Raw genomic sequence first — 22,418 nt, 5'->3', positions numbered from 1 at the left:
TGCTGTGTCTTATATACAGTACATAATGTGAGCCACGCTGAAAAAAAACTGCTAACAAGTATCTCTGCAATGGTCTATGTTGGTGAAGAATGGCAATCTATAAATGCACATAAAACACTACATCAATATGAAATACATTTATTTAAATCAATGTCAAAAAAAAAAAATCAAAGCACACATTACTTTAAAAACAAATCAAAAGCCAGCCAGACACTTTGCTTAAAATGCTCAACTAAACCATGGAGCAGAACAAAAAAAATAACAAGAATGAAATATTTGACACATCAAGACTGTTAACTTGGCAAATGAAGTGTCAAGGACTGACTATCGTTTATTGGTTTAGCGGTTATCGGAGGAGAAGTCATCTCGGCATTACAGATCTGATTTCATCCTTCTCCTGCTCAGGCACAAAACGGTTGATATTTATTCCAGACTGAGCTACAGCCTACCGCAAAATATCACCAAGAAAATAAACTAAAATTTAATTATCTTTAAAAGCTGGAAAATTAACAAAACTTTGATTGTGAAAAAAAAAATGCAGTGGCTACAATATATCTTTACCTTCAAGATAGACAGATCCAAATTTCTTATTTCAACCTAACCACCCTAAAGAAAAAAATGACATTTTTAACTTTCCACAATTTCTTTAGATGAAAAGAAGAGTCTAAGTCACTCAGGAAAAAAAGTTTTGATGAATGAAGGACACAGCTGCTTCTCTGTACAAATGATTATTGGTAGTCCAAACGTGATGGGGGAAAAAATTCTGATCATTTTATAAACATGAACATGTTTTGAAATGTCCCCATTCTTTCTGTAGGCATTAAGAAAGTCCTGAACCCTCTCCCAGACTGTCTAACCCCCCTTTGCCGTATCACAGACAGAGCTTCTGCTCCTGACACAGATCCTCATTGTAGAATCTCCTTCAGAAAAAAACTGTAAGCAAAGAGCAGGGGGGAGAGAACATTTTCAAGACCGTTCTGGAAGAAAAGGCAGAGGTTGCATCTCTCTTTTTCTGTCAAGTCTGTGTTTTAGTTGAGGAGTCTGTGGTGTTCTGCCTTATTGATTGTTTGGCCAATAACTAGAGAGGAACCGGAATGTTGGCCAGCTGGGCAACAGTTCTTCATTTCGGCAATCTGAAAAAGAACGAGAAGGGGAAAAAAATCATGACATCCATCTCAATCAACCCCTTCAACAAGCTGCTAAACCAAAAAGTAAGTTCAGCATAAAAACACATACAAGTTTTGCCCTGAATGCAGAAATGATGGAGCTCCAGCAGGTGGTGCTGTTTTTTTAATGGTGCAACAGAATGCAACAAACACCATTAAAGGGTTAGTTCACCCTCATGACGTTCCAAAACCGTAAGACCTTTCAGCTTTGTGTTCATCTTCAGAACACAAATTAAGATATTTTTGATGAAATCCAAGACCTTCTGACTTCCCTATACACAGCAATGTCATAACCAATTTCAAGGCTCAGAGAGGTAGTAAATACATTAAAATGGTCCACGTTTCTACAGTGGTGCAACCTTAATGTTATGAAGAGACTTGATTGCTTTATGAAGAACAGATTGAATTTAGGCTTTTATTCAAATTTAAACATTCATCAACTCGCACATCAGTTGTGGTAAAGAGAAGCTCAAGCATGTTCGCATGATGTGCGAGAACCAAGGAGGTTTATTCTTATGTGTTAAGCAGCACATTTCAGCTTCCGGAAGAGGTTTGTTCTCGCACCTCAGGCAGGTTCAGTCGAGCTTCTGAAGAGACTCATTGTAAACTTTTTGAAGTGTCAAAGTGTCAGTTGCGTAGCCGTCAATGGAGGAATCACCCAGATTTCATCAAAAAAATAATTTGTGTTCCAAAGATAAACGACAGTCCTACAGGTTTGGATCCACAGAGGTTTGGATTCAACCAATACAGATAAATGACCAAAAAAAATTAAAAATCAGCTATATCATGTAAAAACTGGTATATTGGTCATCCCTAGTAGATATCCCTAAAGCAAACCACACAGAGTGAAATCTTTATCAATGATCATGGATGAAAAGAGTCCTTAATGGTGCATGTACGGATTCCTAATGAATTTCTGATCGACTACCTGGCTCAGAGCTGCTGCAGTGATGCAGGTGTGTTACAGCAGGATGCAATTTGACTTCTTTTTCGCTCTCTTCTTCTCCACCGGCGTCTTTCTGTTTATCTGTCTTACCAGGTCATAAAAGATCTGACATACACACACACACACACACACACACACACACACAAAAGATTTTTATTAGATAACTGTCTTTGTGTACTTGGTACAAGTGCATTTTTTTTCTATTTTATCTTGCTCTGGATAAAGTGTGGTGAACGGTGACTCACCTCGTTGACATTGATCTTTGATTTGGCAGAAGATTCTAGAAAGGCACAATTACTCCATTGACGAGCAAGATTCTGACCCTGCTCTTTCCCAACCACCCTCTCATCCTCTAAATCGCACTTATTTCCAACTAGGATCATTGGCACCTAGACACAAAAGGAGAGCAATCCAATGAGTGTGTAAACTGTGTTTGGTTTAAAAGAAATCACACTCACTAACAGTTCAAAGGAAATTAACTGATCTTAAAATAGCATGGACCGCAAACACCAGTCTTATATAGAAGCACAAAACATGTCCCATGTACAGCAGCACTTGTGTTACATGAATTCATATATTATATATATATATACACATACACACACACACTACTGTTCAAATGTTTTGTTTTGTTTTGAGAAATTAATACTTTTATTCAGCAATGGCAAATTAAATTGATCAAAAGTGTCAGTTAATACAAATATTTCTATTTTAAATAAATAGTCTTAAAATTCTCTTCTGAACTTTGTTCATACAAGAATCCAAAAAAAAAAAAAAAAAAATGCATTAAAGTTCTACAAAAATATTAAAAGGGGGACTCAAATACACTGTTTGGAAGTTAGTCGGGCCGATACCAACAACAAATGTGTAACCAATCAGCATATGGCGCATGACAGTCGAGGAGAGAGACCAAGAGGGAGATTTGAAAATAATAGAAAAAAAACTGCAGAACGAGAGATGGGGCACAATACAAAATAGCTCAAAAGAATATAACTGCAACGAAGGTTTATGACTGGGCAATCGCTTTAGGACCTGTGTTTATATTAGAAAAGCTTTCCAGCGCTGGAGAGAGCTAAGCAGGAAGGCCTGAAAACAGACACGGAGGCTGTTTTGATTCCTTCTCATGCGAGTAACATGGTTTTGATTGCCTGGAGCTGCTGTTCTGTTGGCGATTAATAACAAACCCTTGTTTGTATTTACTCTTGTGTACTGTACATTCATTTTTTGCGCTTCCTTGTCGTGCATTCATCAACTGCGCTTTATTTTTCGCGAATCATTTTGTTGCGCGTCAGCTGTAATACACAGACATCCACTCGCATTACGTGTGTAATAGTGGCCAGATAGTGAGAGTTTTGCAGTTAAACCACTGCACACTGATGGCGAGGTGTTTAGCGTCATTGATAGTGCACTCGCCTCACATGCCAGCAGCGATCAGGCCGGGGTTTGAAACCGACTCGGAGCAAGGTGGTTAGTATTGGAATGTGAGTTTTGGAGGCGGAACAATGAAGAGAGGGGTGGGTTTGTTTGGGTTGATTTCAAATATCAACAGTGTTCAACAACGAATTTGAGAAATCGCATACAGCACCTTTAAGCAGCACACATTTTTTAACACTGATAATCATTCAGCATATTAGAATGATTTCTGAAGGATCATGCGACACTGAAGACTGGAGTAATGGCTGCTGAAAATTCAGCAAATATATAAAAAATATATAAAAACAGCAAACAGCTATTTTAAATTGCAATAATATTTCACAATATTACATTATTACTGTATTTTTGATCAAGTAAATGAAGCCTAGGTGAGCATAGGAGACTTCTTCAAAAAATATTTTTAAAAATCTTGTTGATGTTTAATTTGTTCATGCAACTTGCATAAATAACCGAAAAGGAAAACCTCTAACAAGCAAAGAGCTTTAAATACAGAATGTGTGGGTGCTCTGGTAAAGTAGCATGGTGTGCCACAGTGTGAAGGCAGCTTCTGCAAATTTCATGCATGTCTCTAAGCTCTTGTGGTCTCAGTAAAATAAAAATAACGTTGTGCTTTTTTTTGTTTTTAACCTTTGCTGGTTAAAACTTGCTATGGCTGACATTAGCTGGGCCGTCAGGGTAATTTATTTATTTTATTTTTTTACAAGATACAGAAAATAAAAAAGGTAACATTAAAAAAAATGATGATTTGCAAAGCAAGCACCACAAATAATAATAATATTAATAATTTATTATAATGCAAAGTGACTCACATCCTCTGTGTCCTTCACCCTCAAAATCTGCTCCCGTAGGTCCTGCAGGTCGTTGAAGGTAGACTGTGCTGTGATGGAGTAAACCAGAGCGAAACCCTGACCATTCTTCATGTACAGGTCCCTCATCGCTGTGAACTGCTCCTGTAAGCAAATAATCAATAATCTATTGAGTTCGCATAGAAGACTAATTAACTAATTGGCCAGAACTGTTCATCATATTGAACTCACTGTGCCTGCAGTATCCAGGATCTCTAGCATACATTGCTGCCCATCAACCTCGACTTGCTAAAAAAAAAGAAGGTGTTGAGTACTTTGTTAATGTATATTCCTATATAGAGAATATTAGTTCAGCTATACCAAATAGGGCTCCTTACCTTTCTATACGAGTCTTCTATTGTGGGGTCATATTTTTCAACAAATATTCCCTGTACAAACTGGACTGTCTGTGAGAGAAAAGACCAGAATTTCATTCAATCCAAATAAATACTATAGACCAGAGAGAAAACCATTATAAAATACAGTTATAAACTGTATAAAATGCCCATACATAATACAATATTGATGTGTACACTTAAATAATGCTGAACTTACCAATGCAGACTTCCCCACACCTCCAGAGCCCAGGACCACAAGCTTATATTCACGCATGCTGATGCCTGTAAGATTAAATCACAGCACACACATACTCAAATCACTTATCAGTGCAGTTTGAAGCACTCAAAAGGCTTTTGGTTTTCTGACGTGGTTAGCACACTGAGGTTACGATGAATAAATGTAAACCATACTTATACCACTTTTTCATAATCTGATTACTACTGTCAAACCATTATCGTCCCCTTCCCTTGTTTTTTTTCTAGCTTTTTGTCAGTGATGCAATATTTATGGGCATATTTATTTTTTTATGGGATATTTTATTATAAACTATTTATGCACATACATTATAAATAAGGATGTAACGATGCATTCCGAACCGGTTGAAAATCGTTTGAAATATGTGAAGAATCGATTGAAATCAACCCGTCACTCACACAACCAACCAACCAATTCCTGATGGAAGTCCTGCTCAACAATTTTACTAGTTTGAGAAGCTATTTCGCTGAGATGTCACAATAAGGAAGAAAACATGATTGCAACTTCCATTTTATGCCGACTTTAATTAGCATGCTTTAATTACGTGGTAAAAAAAACTCTTTGATAAATTGCAACTTGAATTTAACGTCCTTTAAAACACCATCACTACAGCCGTGTACATTCCTAGCAAATGTTAAACAGGGCAATTTGAGATCATTCAGAGCACTTTAAGTTCCACTGTAATCAAGGATGCAAATGCACCCAAATGACCAAACAAACAGCTTATCTACTGCATGCAGATCCAACTGATGCCATGTTAATGCACCATTGAATTACTTCAGGCTGAATGAAATCTAGAAAAAGAGGCCAAATTAAAACATTTTGAATATTAAGTAAAGTAAAAAAGACAGCATGAAATGATAATTGTGATCGCCTTTTCTCCTCTACAGGCTTCATGTTGAAGATCATATGAATAAATAGAAAACCTCGTCCTAAAATCCCATCTTGTTCTGTAAATAAGCAAATCAGTTACTGGCAGGTGATAAATGACCATGGAGGTTTGTTTGTGTATTGTTTTGTGAGACAGTACAGTAACTTAAGAGAAAGCAATCTTTTCAACAGCTGTGAATAACTTCTAGAAAAACCAAAACAAGGAAAAACCATGTGTGTGATTTAGGGTGTTTTCACATATAGTTTGTTTAAAAAGAACCAAACCCAGTTAACTTTCACACCTAGTTCGTTTAACCCTTTCAAATGCTCTCGGAGCGGTTCAGCATGTATATGTGAACAAACCAAGTGATCTCAGACCCCCCTAAAAGGACCCAAAAGTGAACCTCCGGAGGTGGTCTGAGTACAGTTCGTTTGTGTGAGCATTTGAAAGGGTTAAACAAACTAGATGTGAAAACACCCTTAAAAATCTCCAAATGTACACCATTCAGTGTGAATCACTATAAGCAGTAAAAAGGCATAATCAAGACTGTGCCATCGCCTATTCTTCAGACCAGTAAATTATAAGTCTAGTCTTATCAGACTCAGTTCCTATACCTTAAAGAGATAAAACCATAACTATACAGACAGATTTAACAGGTGTACATGTGAAATAACCTATGTCAAATGTCTCCACTCAACGACTGAATAAATTTATAGCGTCCCCAGGACTGTTTTTGTTATCTTAACATGTCACAGAAGGCAGCTCTTCTATTGTTGTAGGACCCAGACTGCATGAAACATTCCTTTACACTAACAGCTGTAATGTCATTTTGGTCACTTGTCGAATGAAGACTGCATGCCAGTACATGTACACAAGACTGCATGTACACTAGGAGTTTATGTGCATCAAAACGCAGTATAAACATAAACTCACAGAGTTTAACTTCTTAACGATCACATAGTGACATATAACACGCAGAGATCAAATATTTCACCGTTAACAGGCAGACAGATGTGTGTTTGTTTTCGTCTGCTCGAAGGAAAGACCGCGGCCTGTAAACGCAGCGCTGTTTCCTATGAATTCCACAGGGCAGCGGCGCTGCTGTGCGGGTTATTTCTGCTCAGTTAACCGGCCTGAGCCTCCTTAGCTCACGCTAGCACGTTAGCATATTCGTTACGCGAGGTTTTGTTCAACGACTTTCATCCAAAACCCGGGATTCGCTGTACAGTTCTAGTAATTAACTGTCCGTGCTGGTCGAGGTGTTTCGGGGTTCGTTAACAGTTCACTCACCGTGTCCCACAGCTCGAATAGCATGCAGGATAACACTATTGCGCCGCGCAGTCGCGCAATCACAGACAGGCTCCCGTCACGCTCGCGTATGCAAACGTCACTAAAGCGCGCGGAATGCTGGCCTGACACAGCCACGAACGGGTTAAAGATCCAGCGTTAATGAAAGGTACTTTCAGTTACTTAAAATATAATTATAAAATTTTTAATTTGATACAGATTGCTCTGTGAGAGAAATTTCTATTAAGTCATCTTTAAAAAAAAAAATTAAAAATAATTTTGAACAACGTTTTTTAAAATGTCTCCAAAACATTTTACTGAGCATGCGCGACAATTCTGACAATATTAAAGGGATAGTTCACCCAAAAAAGGTTAATTCTGTCATCATTTGCTAACCTCTATGTTGTTTCAAACCTGTATGAGTTTCTTTCTTTTGTTGAACACAAAAGAAGATATTTTAAAGAATGTTGGTTACCAGACAGTTTTTTTTTTCCCCTACTATGGAAGTCAATGGCTACCATCCACTGTTTGGTTACCAACCCAGACAGCAACATAGTCTGGCCCAGATCCGGCCCTCATCTGGTACATGTGGTTTATATGCAGACCAGATGTGAGCCGTTCTGTGCCGACAGGTTGCTGTCAGGGAACATTCTTCAAAATGTCTCTTTTTTTTGTTTAACAGAAGAAAGAAAAACTCATACAGGTTTTAAACAACATATATGATGAGCAAATGATGACAGAACTTTCATTTTTGGGTAAACTATTCCTTTAAGAGTCTTTCCTATGAGCTCAAAGGTGACCAGTACAGCAGAAGAACTATTCTTCTAATCTTGGAACTGGGGTTCATGCAGAATCACCCAATATAGCGATTCGATGCTCTTAATATTTAATATAGGCTATAACATTTAGCCATACTAAATTAGGCTATGAGCGACCACACAGATATTCGTAGGTCAAAGTCAAGGGGTAGTTGCTTATTTGGTTTGCAACTCAGAGGCATGAACATTTGCAAAGTGTTCCATTCTTTGACCACATGCACCACAAATGCTCTGCAAACAGTTTCAAAAATGGTGAACTACCATTCATAACGCCTGGTCATCAGACTTAAGGATGGCTGCAGACAATATAATTTTTTTTGTTTTTATTGAAATAATTCAAGAAATTATGTCAGTATCATAGAGATAAAAAGTGAGAAGCGATGAATATGCTTCTGCTCATGAGATTAAATAGGGCCAAACATGGAGAATAGCAAATATTCAATGTAACATTTCAGAATGACCCTGTTCTTGAGTCATGTGATCACAGTAATGTACAGATGAATATGAAGTAGGCCTAAATGAAGAACTGTCTCCTTTAGGTGGACCATCCAAAATATACACTACTTTCGTTTCTTCACAGGGGTGACAGACATTGCCCACAGTCTGACAGAGAAAAATAGAACAACAGGAGTCCATATAGAGCAAAGATTCTAGTGAGTATATATTCAAGACCTTTAACTTCACAAGACTTTCAAAGCAATAACTCAAATTTACTCAAATGCAGTGCTGATTATTTTTTCATTTCTTTTTTCTTTTGATAAATAATTCTGATAAATAATTCTGATAATTTTTTTTGTTGTGCAAAAGAGAGGTTTCCATACCTGTTTGAATTCTGCTGGATCTTGAACTGTATTTTCAATGGTGTGAGGTTTCAAAGCATCAACATGTGAATAATACAAATAATGTTAGATTTCATTATTGACTTAAAATAACAGACCAGAGGAATATGAGATATTATCATTTAAGTTTGGAAGCATCATTAACATGGCATATTAATGCTTGAGGTTATTTAAAAAGTCATTACTATTAACTCTCTATTATTATTTTTATTATTATTATTATTAGTATTACATTGTTGCAGTGTGTGATCTTACATCTAAACTTTGCATCTGATCTTTTCCTGTAGATAAGCACTAAAGGCACAAGAATCGAGAAAACGAGGAGTGACAAAACACCTGCACAAACCGCAGTCACATCTACAGGAATAAAAAGATCACGATTATATAATCACTGTACTATTTCATGTTGCTGCAATATGTATGTCGTGATCAGTAATCTAGTGTAAGGACAAAAACAAATAAATTACTGTTATATTACTGTTATTGTAAGAATACTAACATTAACAATGAATATATAAAAAAGAAGAGTTACCAGAGCTGTTGATTAAAGGAGTGGAACCTGACGATGGGACTGTTGGTAACACTTCATATGAGTGAGAATTATCTACGAGAGACAAAATCACAGTATTGCTTGTAAATAGAGTCAGATTTTTTTATTGTTAAAGAACAACCTTTAATCTTTTTAAAACTAAAAATGAATCAAGTAGTATATAATTTTTCAAATTACAATACTAGTGATTTTGGATGAAATGTCATTAAATGTCTTGATGGGTCAACAGTATTTCTTTTACCTGCAGAGGTGAGTGTTGTTGTCCATGATGATGCAGCTATAATTGTGTTTTCAGGGGTGTGTGAAGGTCTGTCCACTGGAGCTGCTGAAAATAAAACAAAAAAAAAAAAAGATTTTGTAAAGCTAGGTGAAATTATTTAAATAGGAAGACAAATGTATATATTACATTCACAAACTGTTTGCATAAATACCCACCTGAACGGACAGAGAGATGAACTTTTTTCAATGTGTCACGGAACCATTGATCAAGTCCACAGTAATAAACACCAGAGTCTGAGAGTCTGAGATCTTTGATGGTTACAGTAAAGAACAATCCACTCACAATATTAATCAAAGAGTATCTTCCATTCTGATCGACCTGATCATTCTTTGCACTTTTAATCAAAACATTCTCTGATCCACAGGGATGACGGCAAAAGTACTTGGGTGTAAATTTGTAATCATCTGGATATGGACATTTGATCTCCACCTTTTCACCCACTGTTCCCTCAAAAACATCTCCAGACTTCATCAACACACCACTGAAAACTAGAAAAAACACAATAAGTTGAGTTAAACAGAAACCTGCAAAGAAATTACACTTTGTAAACTTTGACCCGTTAAAATTTTAACAACATACAAACAATTTTCAAACAACTAAAAGAAGCTCTCAAAATAACTTCAAACTCTCTAAATATTAAATATCATATTGTTATCCTGAATAAATAATATTATCCATGATTGGTATGGCTATCAAACAGAAAATGGAATGGAAATGGATGAAAAATGTAAAGAAAGGAACATTACCTACGAAAAGACACAGAATCTTCATAAGAGTTTTCATTCTCCATATCATATCCACCTCAAAACATTTAGGATTTATAAAGAAACTGTTACATTAAAACAAACAATCTCAGTATAAATTCTGCTTACTGTTTCTCACACTGCAACTGCAGATGAACTTGAAAGATGCCCCACCCCGAGAGAGAGAGAGAGAGAGAGACTTCTACAAACGTACAAACCAATGACCATTTAGCAGAGAAACTACAACTTAAAGAATCAGAAAAGAAGCAAACTTTATGTTGTAAAAAAAAATGAAAGAGTGACAGCAAGTACAATAGATTCATACAGAAAAAAGACTAGAATTCATATAGAAATTCTTATTCAAATATATGCAAAAACTAGATGAAGTCAAACTAATATCATACAGTACACATTTGCACAGATTAATCGCAGCGTCTTCTGAAGTTGAAGGCTGTGAAGTGAAACGGCTTCATTGTAACACCTAAGCTATTTCAATGTGCATAGGCTTATGTTTTCAAGAAAACAACACACCAACTTAAAATCAACACACACTCTAAATCAACAAAAAAATGTTTACCCTACTGATCACCATGGTTTAGTTAAAAACATTTTATTGACATTTTATGGTTTTAATATTCCTAATCAAGCTGTATTCTTAAATAACTGCTTAGATTATCATTAGAAACACAAATACACTTTCATATTGCCTCGTTGAGAAACTTAAATAAACATCATAATCAGTAGGCCTAATCGCATTTACTTTTAAGTTGTATTGCTCACCTTTGTGCTTCATTAAATGATGGTTTATTAACAAAGTTCGGGAGGAACACATTCACATGATCTATCCAATCAGCATGAGAGGAAGCCATATCACACACATCTTGACTATGATTTATCATAAAGCCATTCTTTTAGCTATTTTATTTTCTGTGGCACTGTTTAACTTTTTATTCTCAGAAAAAATTGAGAGATTACAATAAACAAGCTTTAATATACAGACACAGACAGTGGGGCAAAAAAAAGTCTCACAATAATAATACACACCATCAGTCTAAAAAGACATAAGAACACATGGAGGTACTGTAAGAAAAAAAAAAAAAAAAAAGAATTTACAATGGATTCCTACATAATTAGTCATGAAATTCGATCTATCAGTCAGTCAGGCAGGCAGTCTGTTAAACAAATAAACAAACAATATGATTTTTTTTTATGTAACTTTGCATATAGGGTGTATTCAGGTTGATTGGGACACTTTTTCCAATAATCTCAATGGCAAAAAGTGTCCCAATCACCCTGAATTCACCCTACAACCCAAAAAGCTAATGCTATTACTTACACAGGAAATTCACACTTTTAATTTAACACAGCAGTTCAGTTCAATGTCACGACCTGACGCACATGTCCACAGCAGGATGTTTGCAGGCAATCATGCCTGTTTTAGCAAGTTGACCGCATGCATCACTTCGCATCAACAGGGTTTCAAGTATGAGTTTTTTTTAGAGAGCATGAGATTGATCTAATCATTTATCTTCATTGGTGTGTGATGAGTGAATAAAAATCATCCTGAGGTGCAGGATTACAGTGCTGCACGGTCGAATATATTACAGAAGAACTGGCATCTCTAGCTGGACCAGCCAGGCTGTACTCATTCAACATTTCATCATAGATGTGAAAGACATCATCTACAGTCTGAGAGACATAGGGGAACACATACCAAAAATTATTTAGTGTACATTTAACAGAGTGTATTCAGTGTACATTCAACATGTTTAGAGTAATCTGGATTCACTAGATTTACTCCAACAAAGCAAATGCATTAATGTATCTAATGTTGATCAATTGTATTTTGTTAGGTTAATATGGTTTGTAATCAGATATTGATACTTTAGGATAAAATTGTGTAAGAGCAGATGTTTCCTTACCCGGTTGAGATCTGGCGAAACTTGAACTGAATTTTCAGGGACAGGATGGTTCAAACCTAAAAGAAACATAATGTAGAACCCATTCAAAGTGACTTAGTCATTTGAACAAAATAAGATATGATCACATGACTAAACCACAGCAGTCACACCAGTTCTCTATTTGATTTTTAAACCTGATGCAATGGGGCTTTTTGATCACTTTTTTATAATTTGATTTCAATCAGCTCACTATTGGGCATTTGAATCAGTTCAAGTCTTTGTGTGTGTGGACTTACATATGGACTTTGAATCTGATCTTTTCCTGTAGAGAAACACTAAAGCCACAAACACCAGCAGCACCAGAACACCTGCACACACCACAGTCATGCTGACTGAAATAAAAAGAGAAAGAGTTAACAGGTTATGACAGTCATCATTAAATGGTGTAATATAAACACCATGTTACACAAAGAAATTCTAATGGTCAAAATAAAATACATACAAACAAATTCTCCATTTTTTGATTCATTTAACCGGACGGTTGATGAGAACTGCTCATATGAAGTAGAGTTATCTGAGAGACAGAAAAAGAGAGAATCACAGTATATGATTTATAAAAAGAGGTGAAATTTCTCCTTTGAAGATAGTTGAAGATGAAAGTGTAAAATACTAAATATAAACAAAATCTCGACTACAGCATGACAACTATATAGGATTTCATTATTATTAAAAGTTTACTGTAAGTCATTCTGATTTCCTAAATGTTTTTCAAAAGCAAGCCTAACCAGTCTAAATATGAGTATGATTTTTTAAAATTATAAATAGTCAAACTATTGTTGTCAAATGGATCATTAGTTTGCTGACTGGATGTAACTACTGCAGAGGTGAGTGTTGTTGTCCATGTAGATGCAGTTGTAGTTATATTTGTGTTTTCAGGGGTGCGTGAAGGTCTGTTCACTGGAGCTGCTGAAAATAAAACAGAAAAAAAGAGGAATTCAAGTTTATTAAAAAATTTGTAAAGCTATGTGAAAGTGTTTAAATAGGAAGACGTATATCATTCACAAACTGTTTGCATAAATACCCACCTGAACGGACAGAGAGATGATTTTTTTTCAATGTGTCACGGAACCATTGATCAAGTCCACAGTAATAAACACCAGAGTCTGAGAGTCTGAGATCTTTGATGGTTACAGTAAAGAACCCTCCACTCACAGTATTAATCAAAGAGTATCTTCCATTCTGATCGACCTGATCAATCTTTGCACTTTTAATCAAAACATTCTCTGATCCACAGGGATGACGGCAAAGGTACTTGGGTGTATATTTGTAATCATCTGGATATGGACATTTGATCTCCACCTTTTCACCCACTGTTCCCTCAAAAACATCTCCAGACTTCATCAACACACCACTGAAAACTAGAAAACACTTTATTACTTCACTCTATTTGGTAAACTGAGAATTTTTTTACACAATCCTTTTTTTCCAACAATATACAGAGGGTCATTAGACAACTACTGCTGAATCAGTTGTTTAACTTTAAATGCACGCACAATTATATTTACAGTCTGCTATGAGATGTCAATTTAAAACAGTCATCTCTAAATAATGAAGACACCATCTTGAAATATATCAAGCCAGAAAAAAGTATTTACCTATGAAAAGAGACAGGATCTTTAGATGGGTTTTCATTCTCCTTAACTTGTTATCATCCTCTTCAAGCAAGACATCCTCTTTATAATAAACTACAACATAACTCAACATTATAACTGGCTTCCTGTCTTTCGCTTGTCTGCACCATCAGTCAACAGAGGAACAGTGCTTTTAATAGAGAGAGAGAGAGAAAGAGAAAGAGAAAGAGAGAGAGAGAGAGAGAGAGAGAGAGAGAGAGAGAGAGAGAGAGAGAGAGAGAGAGAGAGAGAGAGAGAGAGAGAGAGAGAGAGAGAGAGACATGCAAAAGAACAAACCAAAAACAGTTTAGCAGTAGGACCGGTATGACTTTGGGGGGCAAACACACAACAGACTTTGGGTCAGGAAGAAAACAAAGCCGCTTAGCAGGTTTGTTGACACATTTTTGTAACAATGCATTTGCAAGTATTTGATTATGCAGCTTAATGTTGTTACAAAGACTGTTGCAAAAGAAAAAGACAGCCAGAGGACAAGAGAGACAGTCTTTCAGCAATAAATATGACTTCCTTTTTCTTTGTGTAAATGCTTTCATTGCTATTTTTTGCTCTACAAAAAGACACATCAGACAGGACTATATATACAGGTAGGTACTGCTAATTCAGTACTTCTCAAGTGATATCTAGAGTATTTATCACAATTAAAAAAAATTGTTTTCATCTTGATTTGGGGATAAATTAAAAAAATGCTGCCCTGGATATGATCATGTTTGCAGATGTGAAAGGGAGCAGCTTGTTCTAATTTCCCTAAAAACAACAATATTGTAATACAGAAACTCAAACTGATTCTCTCAAAAGTCCAGATGCAAAAATCCATGGCCATAAACAGATCTGCTTGTGACATTGAACACAATATCTCATAAATAATCAATATAGTATTTAAATGTAAATGTTTACATACTATTTAAAGTCAAATTGACATTTTTTAAATTAAATATTGTAGTATTTATCCATGAACATCATCATTAATATTATTATTTTATTTATTTTATTATCACTACAATGATCCAATCAATTCCTGATGGACAAAATCAAGTTCAGCCTTCTTTGAGAAGCCGTTTCCCATACGACACTGTAGAGAAGGAAGGACTATTGCAACTTCCATTTTATGCTGACTTTAACAAACACATAACATCAAGGCAGATCTCTACATACTGTATATAGACAGAGTAATGATTCAAGACAGGTCTAAAAGAATATCTTAAAGAATACCAGGAGTTTAGAAATGGCCAAGATATTCCAATAACCCATCTGATTTATCTGAAAAAATCTTGTCTCTGAGGGTCCTTAAACCTCAACATATGCCCCTCACAGCTTTAATGTTGACTGGTTAACTGTCAGTCCAGGGAAAAATCACACTCAAGTTTCACACCTCAGATGTTTAGATTTCAGATAATCCCAATAATCTGTATTTCAGAGCATCTAAGCCAGTTAAGGAGGAATCTCATCTTGATGATTCAATGACTCCACCGTGATGATGGGGCGCTGCAGGGGAATCTGGTAGAAGCACATACACTGGACAGATGCTATCTCAGCAGCTTAGGTACCTCAACCTGAGAGATAGATTGAAAAGAAGAATATTAAGCATTTAAAAGCATTTATAATATTTAGTAGGGATGCACCGATATGAAAATTTTGACCGATACCGATAACCGATAATTCTTTATATTTGAAAGCCGATATATTGGCTGATAAATCGAAATCCAAATTTTGATATAATTTTTAAGAGCCTGAATACAAAAACAAAAGTCTCACCATTAAAAGCCATGTCCCAAATGTTTTCATTATAATTTTATGTAGCCTATATGACAGACTGCACATGTTGCGCTTATATTTTTCCTTTTTGAAGTGATTCCAATCATATTTCAAGCAATTCAAAACCATCCTGGCAAACAGTGCACATCTGAAGTTTCTCAGCTGATGGAAATAAGACATTATTTGTCGACTTTAATATATCGGGCCGATAACGATAACATTAAAAATGAACATATATTAGCCGATACCGATATGGTGGCCGATACAGTCATGCTCAAAATTATTCATACCCTTGGTAAATATGACCAAAGACTCAGAGCTGTTATCTTGGGAAAAGGAGGTTGCAAAAAAGTATTGAATAAAAGGGTATGATTAATTGTGATCAATGCGTATTAGAGAAAAACATTTTTCTCATAATGAGATTTTCCCCCCATTTAAAATTATTATTCTCCAATGAAAGGTTGGATTTTTGTAGATTTTTTAAATAAAAGATCAAAAGTATTAACGATGCAGATTTATTTTCACAGCCTTCTTTGGTCATATTTATGAATCATTTTGAGCACGACTGTATCTCATGCATCCCTAATATTTAGATATTTCAAATACATGTAACTTCTCTTTTGACAAAAAATAATACTTTACCATATACACTTTGACAACCCTATAATAAATATTTATATTTTAAAGCTGTCAGGACAGATTACTTGGGAAATTTTATATATGCGTCATTCGCCTGTGTTTGTCACATGGTATCTGTACACAGAGAAAAGCAGCTCTAGCTGTGGGTACTGTATCGTGAGGCTGAAAGTTTGTCATAGAACATAACGGTGGTGAAGTAATCACTTATTCAAAAGAAGAGTGTGTGTAGAATGTAGAATGAAGCTCTCATATTTTTCTTATTAAAAGAGTGATATCAAATGTACAGTCAAGTACTTGCTTGTGTAGAACATCTGACATGTCCGTTTTACTTGCCTTTTTGAGAGCGTTCATGCTGCAGTTTCTGATAGAGTCCAGGAGCTGATCTCTGGAGCTCCTGTCCGTCTGTCGGACAGCAGCACTGCTGTCTGGTTTCCTCTGAGAGATTGGGTTCAGTGACCTCCTCAGGGCCTGAACATCTAACGCTGGGCTGGGAGGGGGTGGAGGAGGAGGAGGAGCTTGTCGACTTCCGGTTGCCCCTGTTTTCTTTCCTGTTACCTCAGAGGGGAGGGGTTTAGATGGTGGCTTTGTGGGCGGAGCTTTGGGAGTTTCCTGAGCAGAGGTGAATTTTGAATGAGCAACAAATTTAGAGTCTTTCTTCTGAGTGTTGATAGATTTATTTTTTTCAGCCGAGCTCTTATCTTCACGTGGGGTTTTGTTTGTGGAGTCTGTTTCCAATCTGGCGAGTTTTTGCGCTTCTAGTCGTTGCTGCCGCTTCCTATCCATGTTTCGGCTCAAGATGTTTGTCATGGTCATCCTGGGCCCAGCCAGCTCGAAATGATATCCCAACTTCAGCAGAGAAGAGTTGTCACGTAAGACTTTGGCCATCTCCATCTCAGTCTTCCCTCCGCAGATGTGCCTCTGGTTATGAAACCTCAGCTCCATGAGCGTGCTGTTGTGCTGAAGAGAGTTGACGATGGCCAGGATGCCTTTGCCTGTCAAATGGTTCGAGTCGAGGTTGATTCCGGTCAGGGTTGAGTTATCTCGCAGGGTTCCGGCGATGGCGAACGCAACATGATCATCCGCTCTCGTGTTTGCGAGACAGAAGGTTTTGACGTGAGTGTTGCTGCGAAGACCCTCGGCAAAATGTATCAGGGTGTCTGTCTTGATGGCATCTGAATTATTTACATTAACTTCTGTTAGTTCAGGGTCGTCACTGCGAACCTGCTCTAGGAGGTCGTCAAACATGCTGGAGCCAGTATCACTGTCCAAATCTTCGCTAAAAGACTCGTCCTCCTCAGTGGTAACAGAACGGTCATCCGCACCATGAAAGTTCCCTGAGCTGTTACGGTTGGAATTGCTAGATATCTTCACCTCATTGTTTTCTGACTGTTTCACTTGTTCTTTTTCTTTCTCTTTCTGTGCTCTGGTTGTATGACTTTTCTCATCCTTCTTTTCTCTCTCCTTCTCTTCTACATTTCTACTTCTGCTTTTCTTCTCCACCATTTCTACATCTTTTAGGTTTACTCTTCCTACTGCTCTGTTGTTCTTGGGTTCCTCTATGGTTTTAGTTTTGCTTTCGTCTTGTTTCTTGACATCTGCCTTATTGTTTTTTACTTTTAGGTCTTCGGCATCTTTATCTCCCTGCAGCTTGGAGACAAACCCTCGTATTTTGGAGTTTTCACTCACTTTTTTCTCCTCCTTCCTCCCTCTTTCTTTCATATCCACTTTTTTCTCTTGCAGTTTGGATATGAGGTCTAGAGTTTTGCTGCTTCCTCTCTCTTTTCTCGAAAGGTCTTTTCCACTTTCTGTCTTATTACCCGTCTTCTCAACTTCTCTCTTCTCTTCTTCCTTTTTCTTCTCTCTGCCTTTTTCTCCTTCATCAGGTAAAGCTTTAAAGTCATCCTCCCTTTTTCTCGCTCGCTCCTTATCTTTTTCACTCTCTGCATTTCTGCTCTCTGTGTCGGGAGGATCGCCACTCTGCGACCTGGAAAACTCTCTGCTTCTCATCCGGCGGAGTCGATCTCTCCTTCTGCCATCCCCTTTTGTCTCTCCCTTCAACAATAAACACAAAAGAAATTAGTCACAGCACATTAAATCTGAGAAGCTGTTTGTCTTTTGATAGCTGGCATATCTGATTTTGTCTAATCGTGATCTGACTTTTGACATCTTAATCACAGTGTTCACATTCTAAATTTGTTCCCATTTGCTTTCATTTCAGTGTAATTATAGATAAATATCAACATTATCATTAAATACAATGGGGCTTCAAACAAAGGAAACATATCTAGAATAATTACAGCCAATGGCTGGACCCAGTGAGTCCTCGACTGAGTGAGTTATTTTTAGTGGTCATTAAAAGGGAATGAACATACTGTGTAGATTTGTGTGCTATTGTTTGAAGAAGTCTTAAAACTCTCAGATGTGCCCTTATAAGGCAGCAAAGGGAGGAACATTCAGGCCTGGAATGCCGCCCTTGACGATTCCAAAGCCTCACTGAGGCAAAGCTTAAAGTAAACACATTCACAAATCGCTGAAGTGCATCACTCTTAACTTCTGACTACTGTAAAATAACGTGAACATAAATTTTATTCTCATAGCTGTTTTACTGAATACATTGGAAGTGACTACCAGTCAGCATATTCACACTGCCAACACAATGACGCACATGAAGATTTCACAGCAGAATATCAATAATATCAATAAGATCTTTAAAAGCCAGGATTGATAAAAAATAGACTATAAAGGGGGAATTGCTGATTATAAAGAGCACAGTGTTACTTAGTTACTTGCGAAGTTCCTGTGTGTGTGTTCTGTTGCCTGCTGAACATGTTTCAAACAAACACTTCAGTGTCTCAATAGAGTTTAAAAGTAGTTTGTGGCCCCTTGAGTGCATCTCACATTACTACTGCTTCATTAGCACCTGTTTAAAACACAACTAGCACTCTCCAAAAACACAAGGAACACCATCCCAGAAGAACCAGACCATCTGTTCTGTTCTGTTACTCTGGATAATCCCAATTCTTACAGCATCCTCTCAGAAAATCCTATTGAGATGAACACAAAAGCGAATACATACAGCAGCTTTGATGTAAAAGGTTAGTTCTGCATAGTTTATATGAAGTGCCAACTACAAATGTCCATCCCCTAGAGAGAATCCTGTGTTTATACTAGACAACAGTAAACTAAACCATGATACAAAATGTTTATAAAGACATTTGGCTGTAAAGGAAAATTATATGCTTCACTTTTTTACCCAAGAGACGTTTACACTGAAATAACTTAGTCTTGTCAAAAGTGTTTTGGAGATTTGTTGTTGGAAAAAAAAAATATATATTTGACTCGCACTTGGAAGTACAAAGTGTTCAGTAAATGTGCAGCACAGGCAAATACGAAAAAAGAAAAAGTTCATCACTTCCAGATGATGGCAACATTATAGGCCATTAGGGTCCAGTGTGTGTGCAGCAAAACGGGTGTTGACATATACAACCATGACAGCATGTCAGGCATGTAGGCTGGACTGATTAACATAGATCTCAGTGCTTATTCACTATGTCCACAGATCTACAAAAATGTCACACTATGATGAGATCTTAAACTGTAAAAGACTGAATGAACACATGTCAGCTCTTCATTATTCATTCCCCCAGCATGCAAACCTCTAAACTTAGGCCACTGAGAACAAACCATTCCCAATAGGAAAAATACATCCATTTGTTATTGTATTTTGGAATTCTGGATTTAGTTTGAAATAATTTTTTAAGAGTTTTAAAGTTAAGGGTTTTGTAGATTGACAAAAAAATTAACATTTGGATATATTATTAAACATAATGATAAAGAAAACAACTTTATGTAATACTAATAATACTTTTAATAATAATTATTGTTGTTGCTGTTGATGTTATACGCATCACCTCTACGCTCAACTCTCTCCGGATCAGTTTCTTGGTCTCCCGCTCGCAGTAGACAAGCATAGCCTCTCTGTCATATCCTCTGGACGGTATTTTCTCCGTCTGGTTCCGCTGGCGGAGTCCCACCGGTACGTTTGGGTCGGGATCGATATAAACGAGCTCCCGCTCGAGCTCCTCCACTTCCTCCGGTGAGAGTGTCGCGAGCAGCAGGTCCGTGTCTGAGTCATCGCTTCCCTGCCGCTCCAAGACCTTTGGTCTGGACATTTTCTTTGGAAATATTTAAAGTTTATTAGCCAAATAAAATGTTTTAGTCTGCGGGAATGTAGCTGACCGTGTTTAAATATGATATTTTCCCTTCACAGATGCCGTTAAATCCATGATGAAAAGGGGTTGCAGAGTGTCTCGCGCTGAGAGCGCCTTTCACGAGCTCCAGCTCAAGCTCGGAGCGCCAAGACGCATTCCGCGCGATCCTTCACATTTGCGTGACCGCGTGCAGCCTGCGCACACGCACAAATGCGAGAGTGTCTGTCCATAAGACAGGTAGGCCTACCCCTTTTTCCTCACAACCCACTTCCACTGACTGGAACATTTTTAAAGAATTCTGTCATACTTCTTTCACTCAAATACAACAGTAGTACATCAGTAATCACAAAAGTTCTCGATAGCCTTCCTCCACCTTTTCCTTGATATTGGTATTCTTCTTCTTGTTTCACCACTTTCTGTATTGTTTCATAAGCCTGAACTTATCAGTGGTGCATCAGAACTGGACCCTGGAGCAATGGAAGAAGGTGGCCTGGTCTGATGAATCACGTTTTCTTTTACATCACGTGGATGCCCGGATGCTTGTACATCACTTACCTGTGGAACACACGGCACCAGGATGCACTGTGGGAAGAAGGCAAGCTGGCGAAGGCAGTGTGATGCTATTGGCAATGATCTGCTGGGAAAACTTGGGTCCTGCCATCCATGTGGATGCTACTTTGACACGTACCACTTACCTAAGCATTGTTGCAGACCATGTACACCCTTTCATGGAAACGGTATTCCCTGGTGCCTGTGGCCTCTTTCACCAGGATACTGCAACCTGCCACAAAGCAAATATGGTTCAGGAATGGTTTGAGGAGCGCAACAGCAAGTTTGAGGTGTTGACTTCAAATTCTCCAGATCCAATCGAGCATCTATGGGATGTGCTGAACAAACAAGTCCGATCCATGGAGGCCTCACCTCACAACTTACAGGACTTAAAGGATTTGCTGCTGACATCTTGGTACCAGATACCACTGCGCACCTTCAGAGGTCTAGTGGAGTCCATGCCTTGATGGATCAGGGCTGTTTTGGCAGCAAAAGGGGGACCAACACAATATTAGGAAGGTGGTCATAATGTTATGCCTGATCGGTGTATGTTTGGAGGGTAAGGGCTTCTTCTGCAGCTGGATGCTTTAGCAGCAGTTGTATGAAATGGCATGCATAGGAATTACCACTAGATGGCTGCACTTTCACCAGATCTTGGATGGCATGATAGCAAAATAATTCCTTATTAGCAGAAAGAGCAGAACATTTATTGTAAATTAAACTCATTCGATATCTGATTTGAGTATAATTCTATATTATATATATGCAGATTAGACATTAACTTTTTTGTAGATAACTAATGTATAGTCAAGGTATAACAGTGAAATCATTTAAATAAATAAAAAAAAAAAACTATAGGGAGGCTTGCTATAAGTAAAAAAACAATAAAGCTCATTTAATTAGAAAGAATCCCTGCCTCCCTGTGATAATCACTTTGATAATCACACATTTTTTTATTGTTGTTGCCGTTATTATTTTGTAATTGTTTTGTTATAATTCTTCACTTTTGTAAATCACTGTGACATACCGCAATCCCGGATGAAGCTCAACACAGATACCCTCTGTCAACCCCCGAACCAGTCTTCTGTTGGTCTTCACTCTCGCTCCAGAATGGCTGCTTCGTTGGGTGCTGTGATGACTGCAGGTATCCATTTAAACAATGCTTTTATAATTCTTGTAAAATTTACATGCAGATTTCATAACCTGCTTTTAACCACATGATGTTTTATTAAAGTTTGGGAGGAGCACGTTCAGATAATTAACCCAATTAACACAGCAGGAGCACATTCAGTTAATCAACTCAAT

At 37.3% G+C, this 22,418-nt stretch overlaps 3 protein-coding genes across 7 annotated transcripts; all 3 read right to left on the bottom strand.

The window, feature by feature from the left end:
* Positions 1–122: 122 nt before the first annotated feature.
* rap1aa (RAP1A, member of RAS oncogene family a) lies at positions 123–7,241 on the bottom strand. Of its 2 annotated transcripts, none has more exons than XM_067394934.1 (8): positions 7,147–7,241; positions 4,947–5,011; positions 4,730–4,798; positions 4,584–4,640; positions 4,356–4,496; positions 2,358–2,501; positions 2,095–2,217; positions 123–1,133 (listed from the first exon to the last, which is right to left on the bottom strand). In XM_067394934.1, exons 2-7 carry the CDS (start codon positions 5,001–5,003, stop codon positions 2,128–2,130), a joined length of 558 nt encoding a protein of 185 aa, XP_067251035.1. In that variant the 5' UTR covers positions 5,004–5,011; positions 7,147–7,241; the 3' UTR covers positions 123–1,133; positions 2,095–2,127. The 2 variants fall into 2 exon arrangements, with proteins under 2 accessions (XP_067251035.1, XP_067251036.1); XM_067394935.1 differs by lacking the exon at positions 7,147–7,241 and adding an exon at positions 6,851–7,134.
* A 1,031-nt stretch (positions 7,242–8,272) lies between these two features.
* Positions 8,273–14,128, bottom strand: LOC137027105 (CMRF35-like molecule 3). 4 transcript variants are annotated; one of them, XR_010895988.1, is made up of 13 exons: positions 13,930–14,128; positions 13,360–13,692; positions 13,139–13,240; positions 12,777–12,848; positions 12,571–12,666; positions 12,296–12,351; positions 10,377–12,062; positions 9,786–10,118; positions 9,592–9,675; positions 9,333–9,404; positions 9,056–9,157; positions 8,783–8,808; positions 8,273–8,564 (listed from the first exon to the last, which is right to left on the bottom strand). XR_010895988.1 is itself a non-coding variant. In XM_067394930.1 (7 exons), exons 1-7 carry the CDS (start codon positions 14,036–14,038, stop codon positions 11,904–11,906), a joined length of 927 nt encoding a protein of 308 aa, XP_067251031.1. In that variant the 5' UTR covers positions 14,039–14,128; the 3' UTR covers positions 10,166–11,903. The 4 variants fall into 4 exon arrangements, 1 of the variants encoding a protein (XP_067251031.1); XR_010895989.1 differs by having other exon boundaries at positions 9,592–9,672; XR_010895990.1 differs by having other exon boundaries at positions 13,139–13,237.
* A 49-nt stretch (positions 14,129–14,177) lies between these two features.
* Positions 14,178–20,783, bottom strand: lmod1a (leiomodin 1a (smooth muscle)). The gene is made up of 3 exons (XM_067394929.1): positions 20,265–20,783; positions 16,687–18,405; positions 14,178–15,512 (listed from the first exon to the last, which is right to left on the bottom strand). Exons 1-3 carry the CDS (start codon positions 20,523–20,525, stop codon positions 15,486–15,488), a joined length of 2,007 nt encoding a protein of 668 aa, XP_067251030.1. The 5' UTR covers positions 20,526–20,783; the 3' UTR covers positions 14,178–15,485.
* Between the last annotated feature and the right edge of the window lie 1,635 nt (positions 20,784–22,418).

This window comes from Chanodichthys erythropterus, chromosome 9 (assembly GCF_024489055.1).
Source record: "Chanodichthys erythropterus isolate Z2021 chromosome 9, ASM2448905v1, whole genome shotgun sequence".
NCBI classification, from domain to species: Eukaryota; Metazoa; Chordata; class Actinopteri; order Cypriniformes; family Xenocyprididae; genus Chanodichthys; species Chanodichthys erythropterus.
Note: the sequence above shows the minus strand (reverse complement) of the source record. Positions and strands in the feature narration are given on the sequence as shown.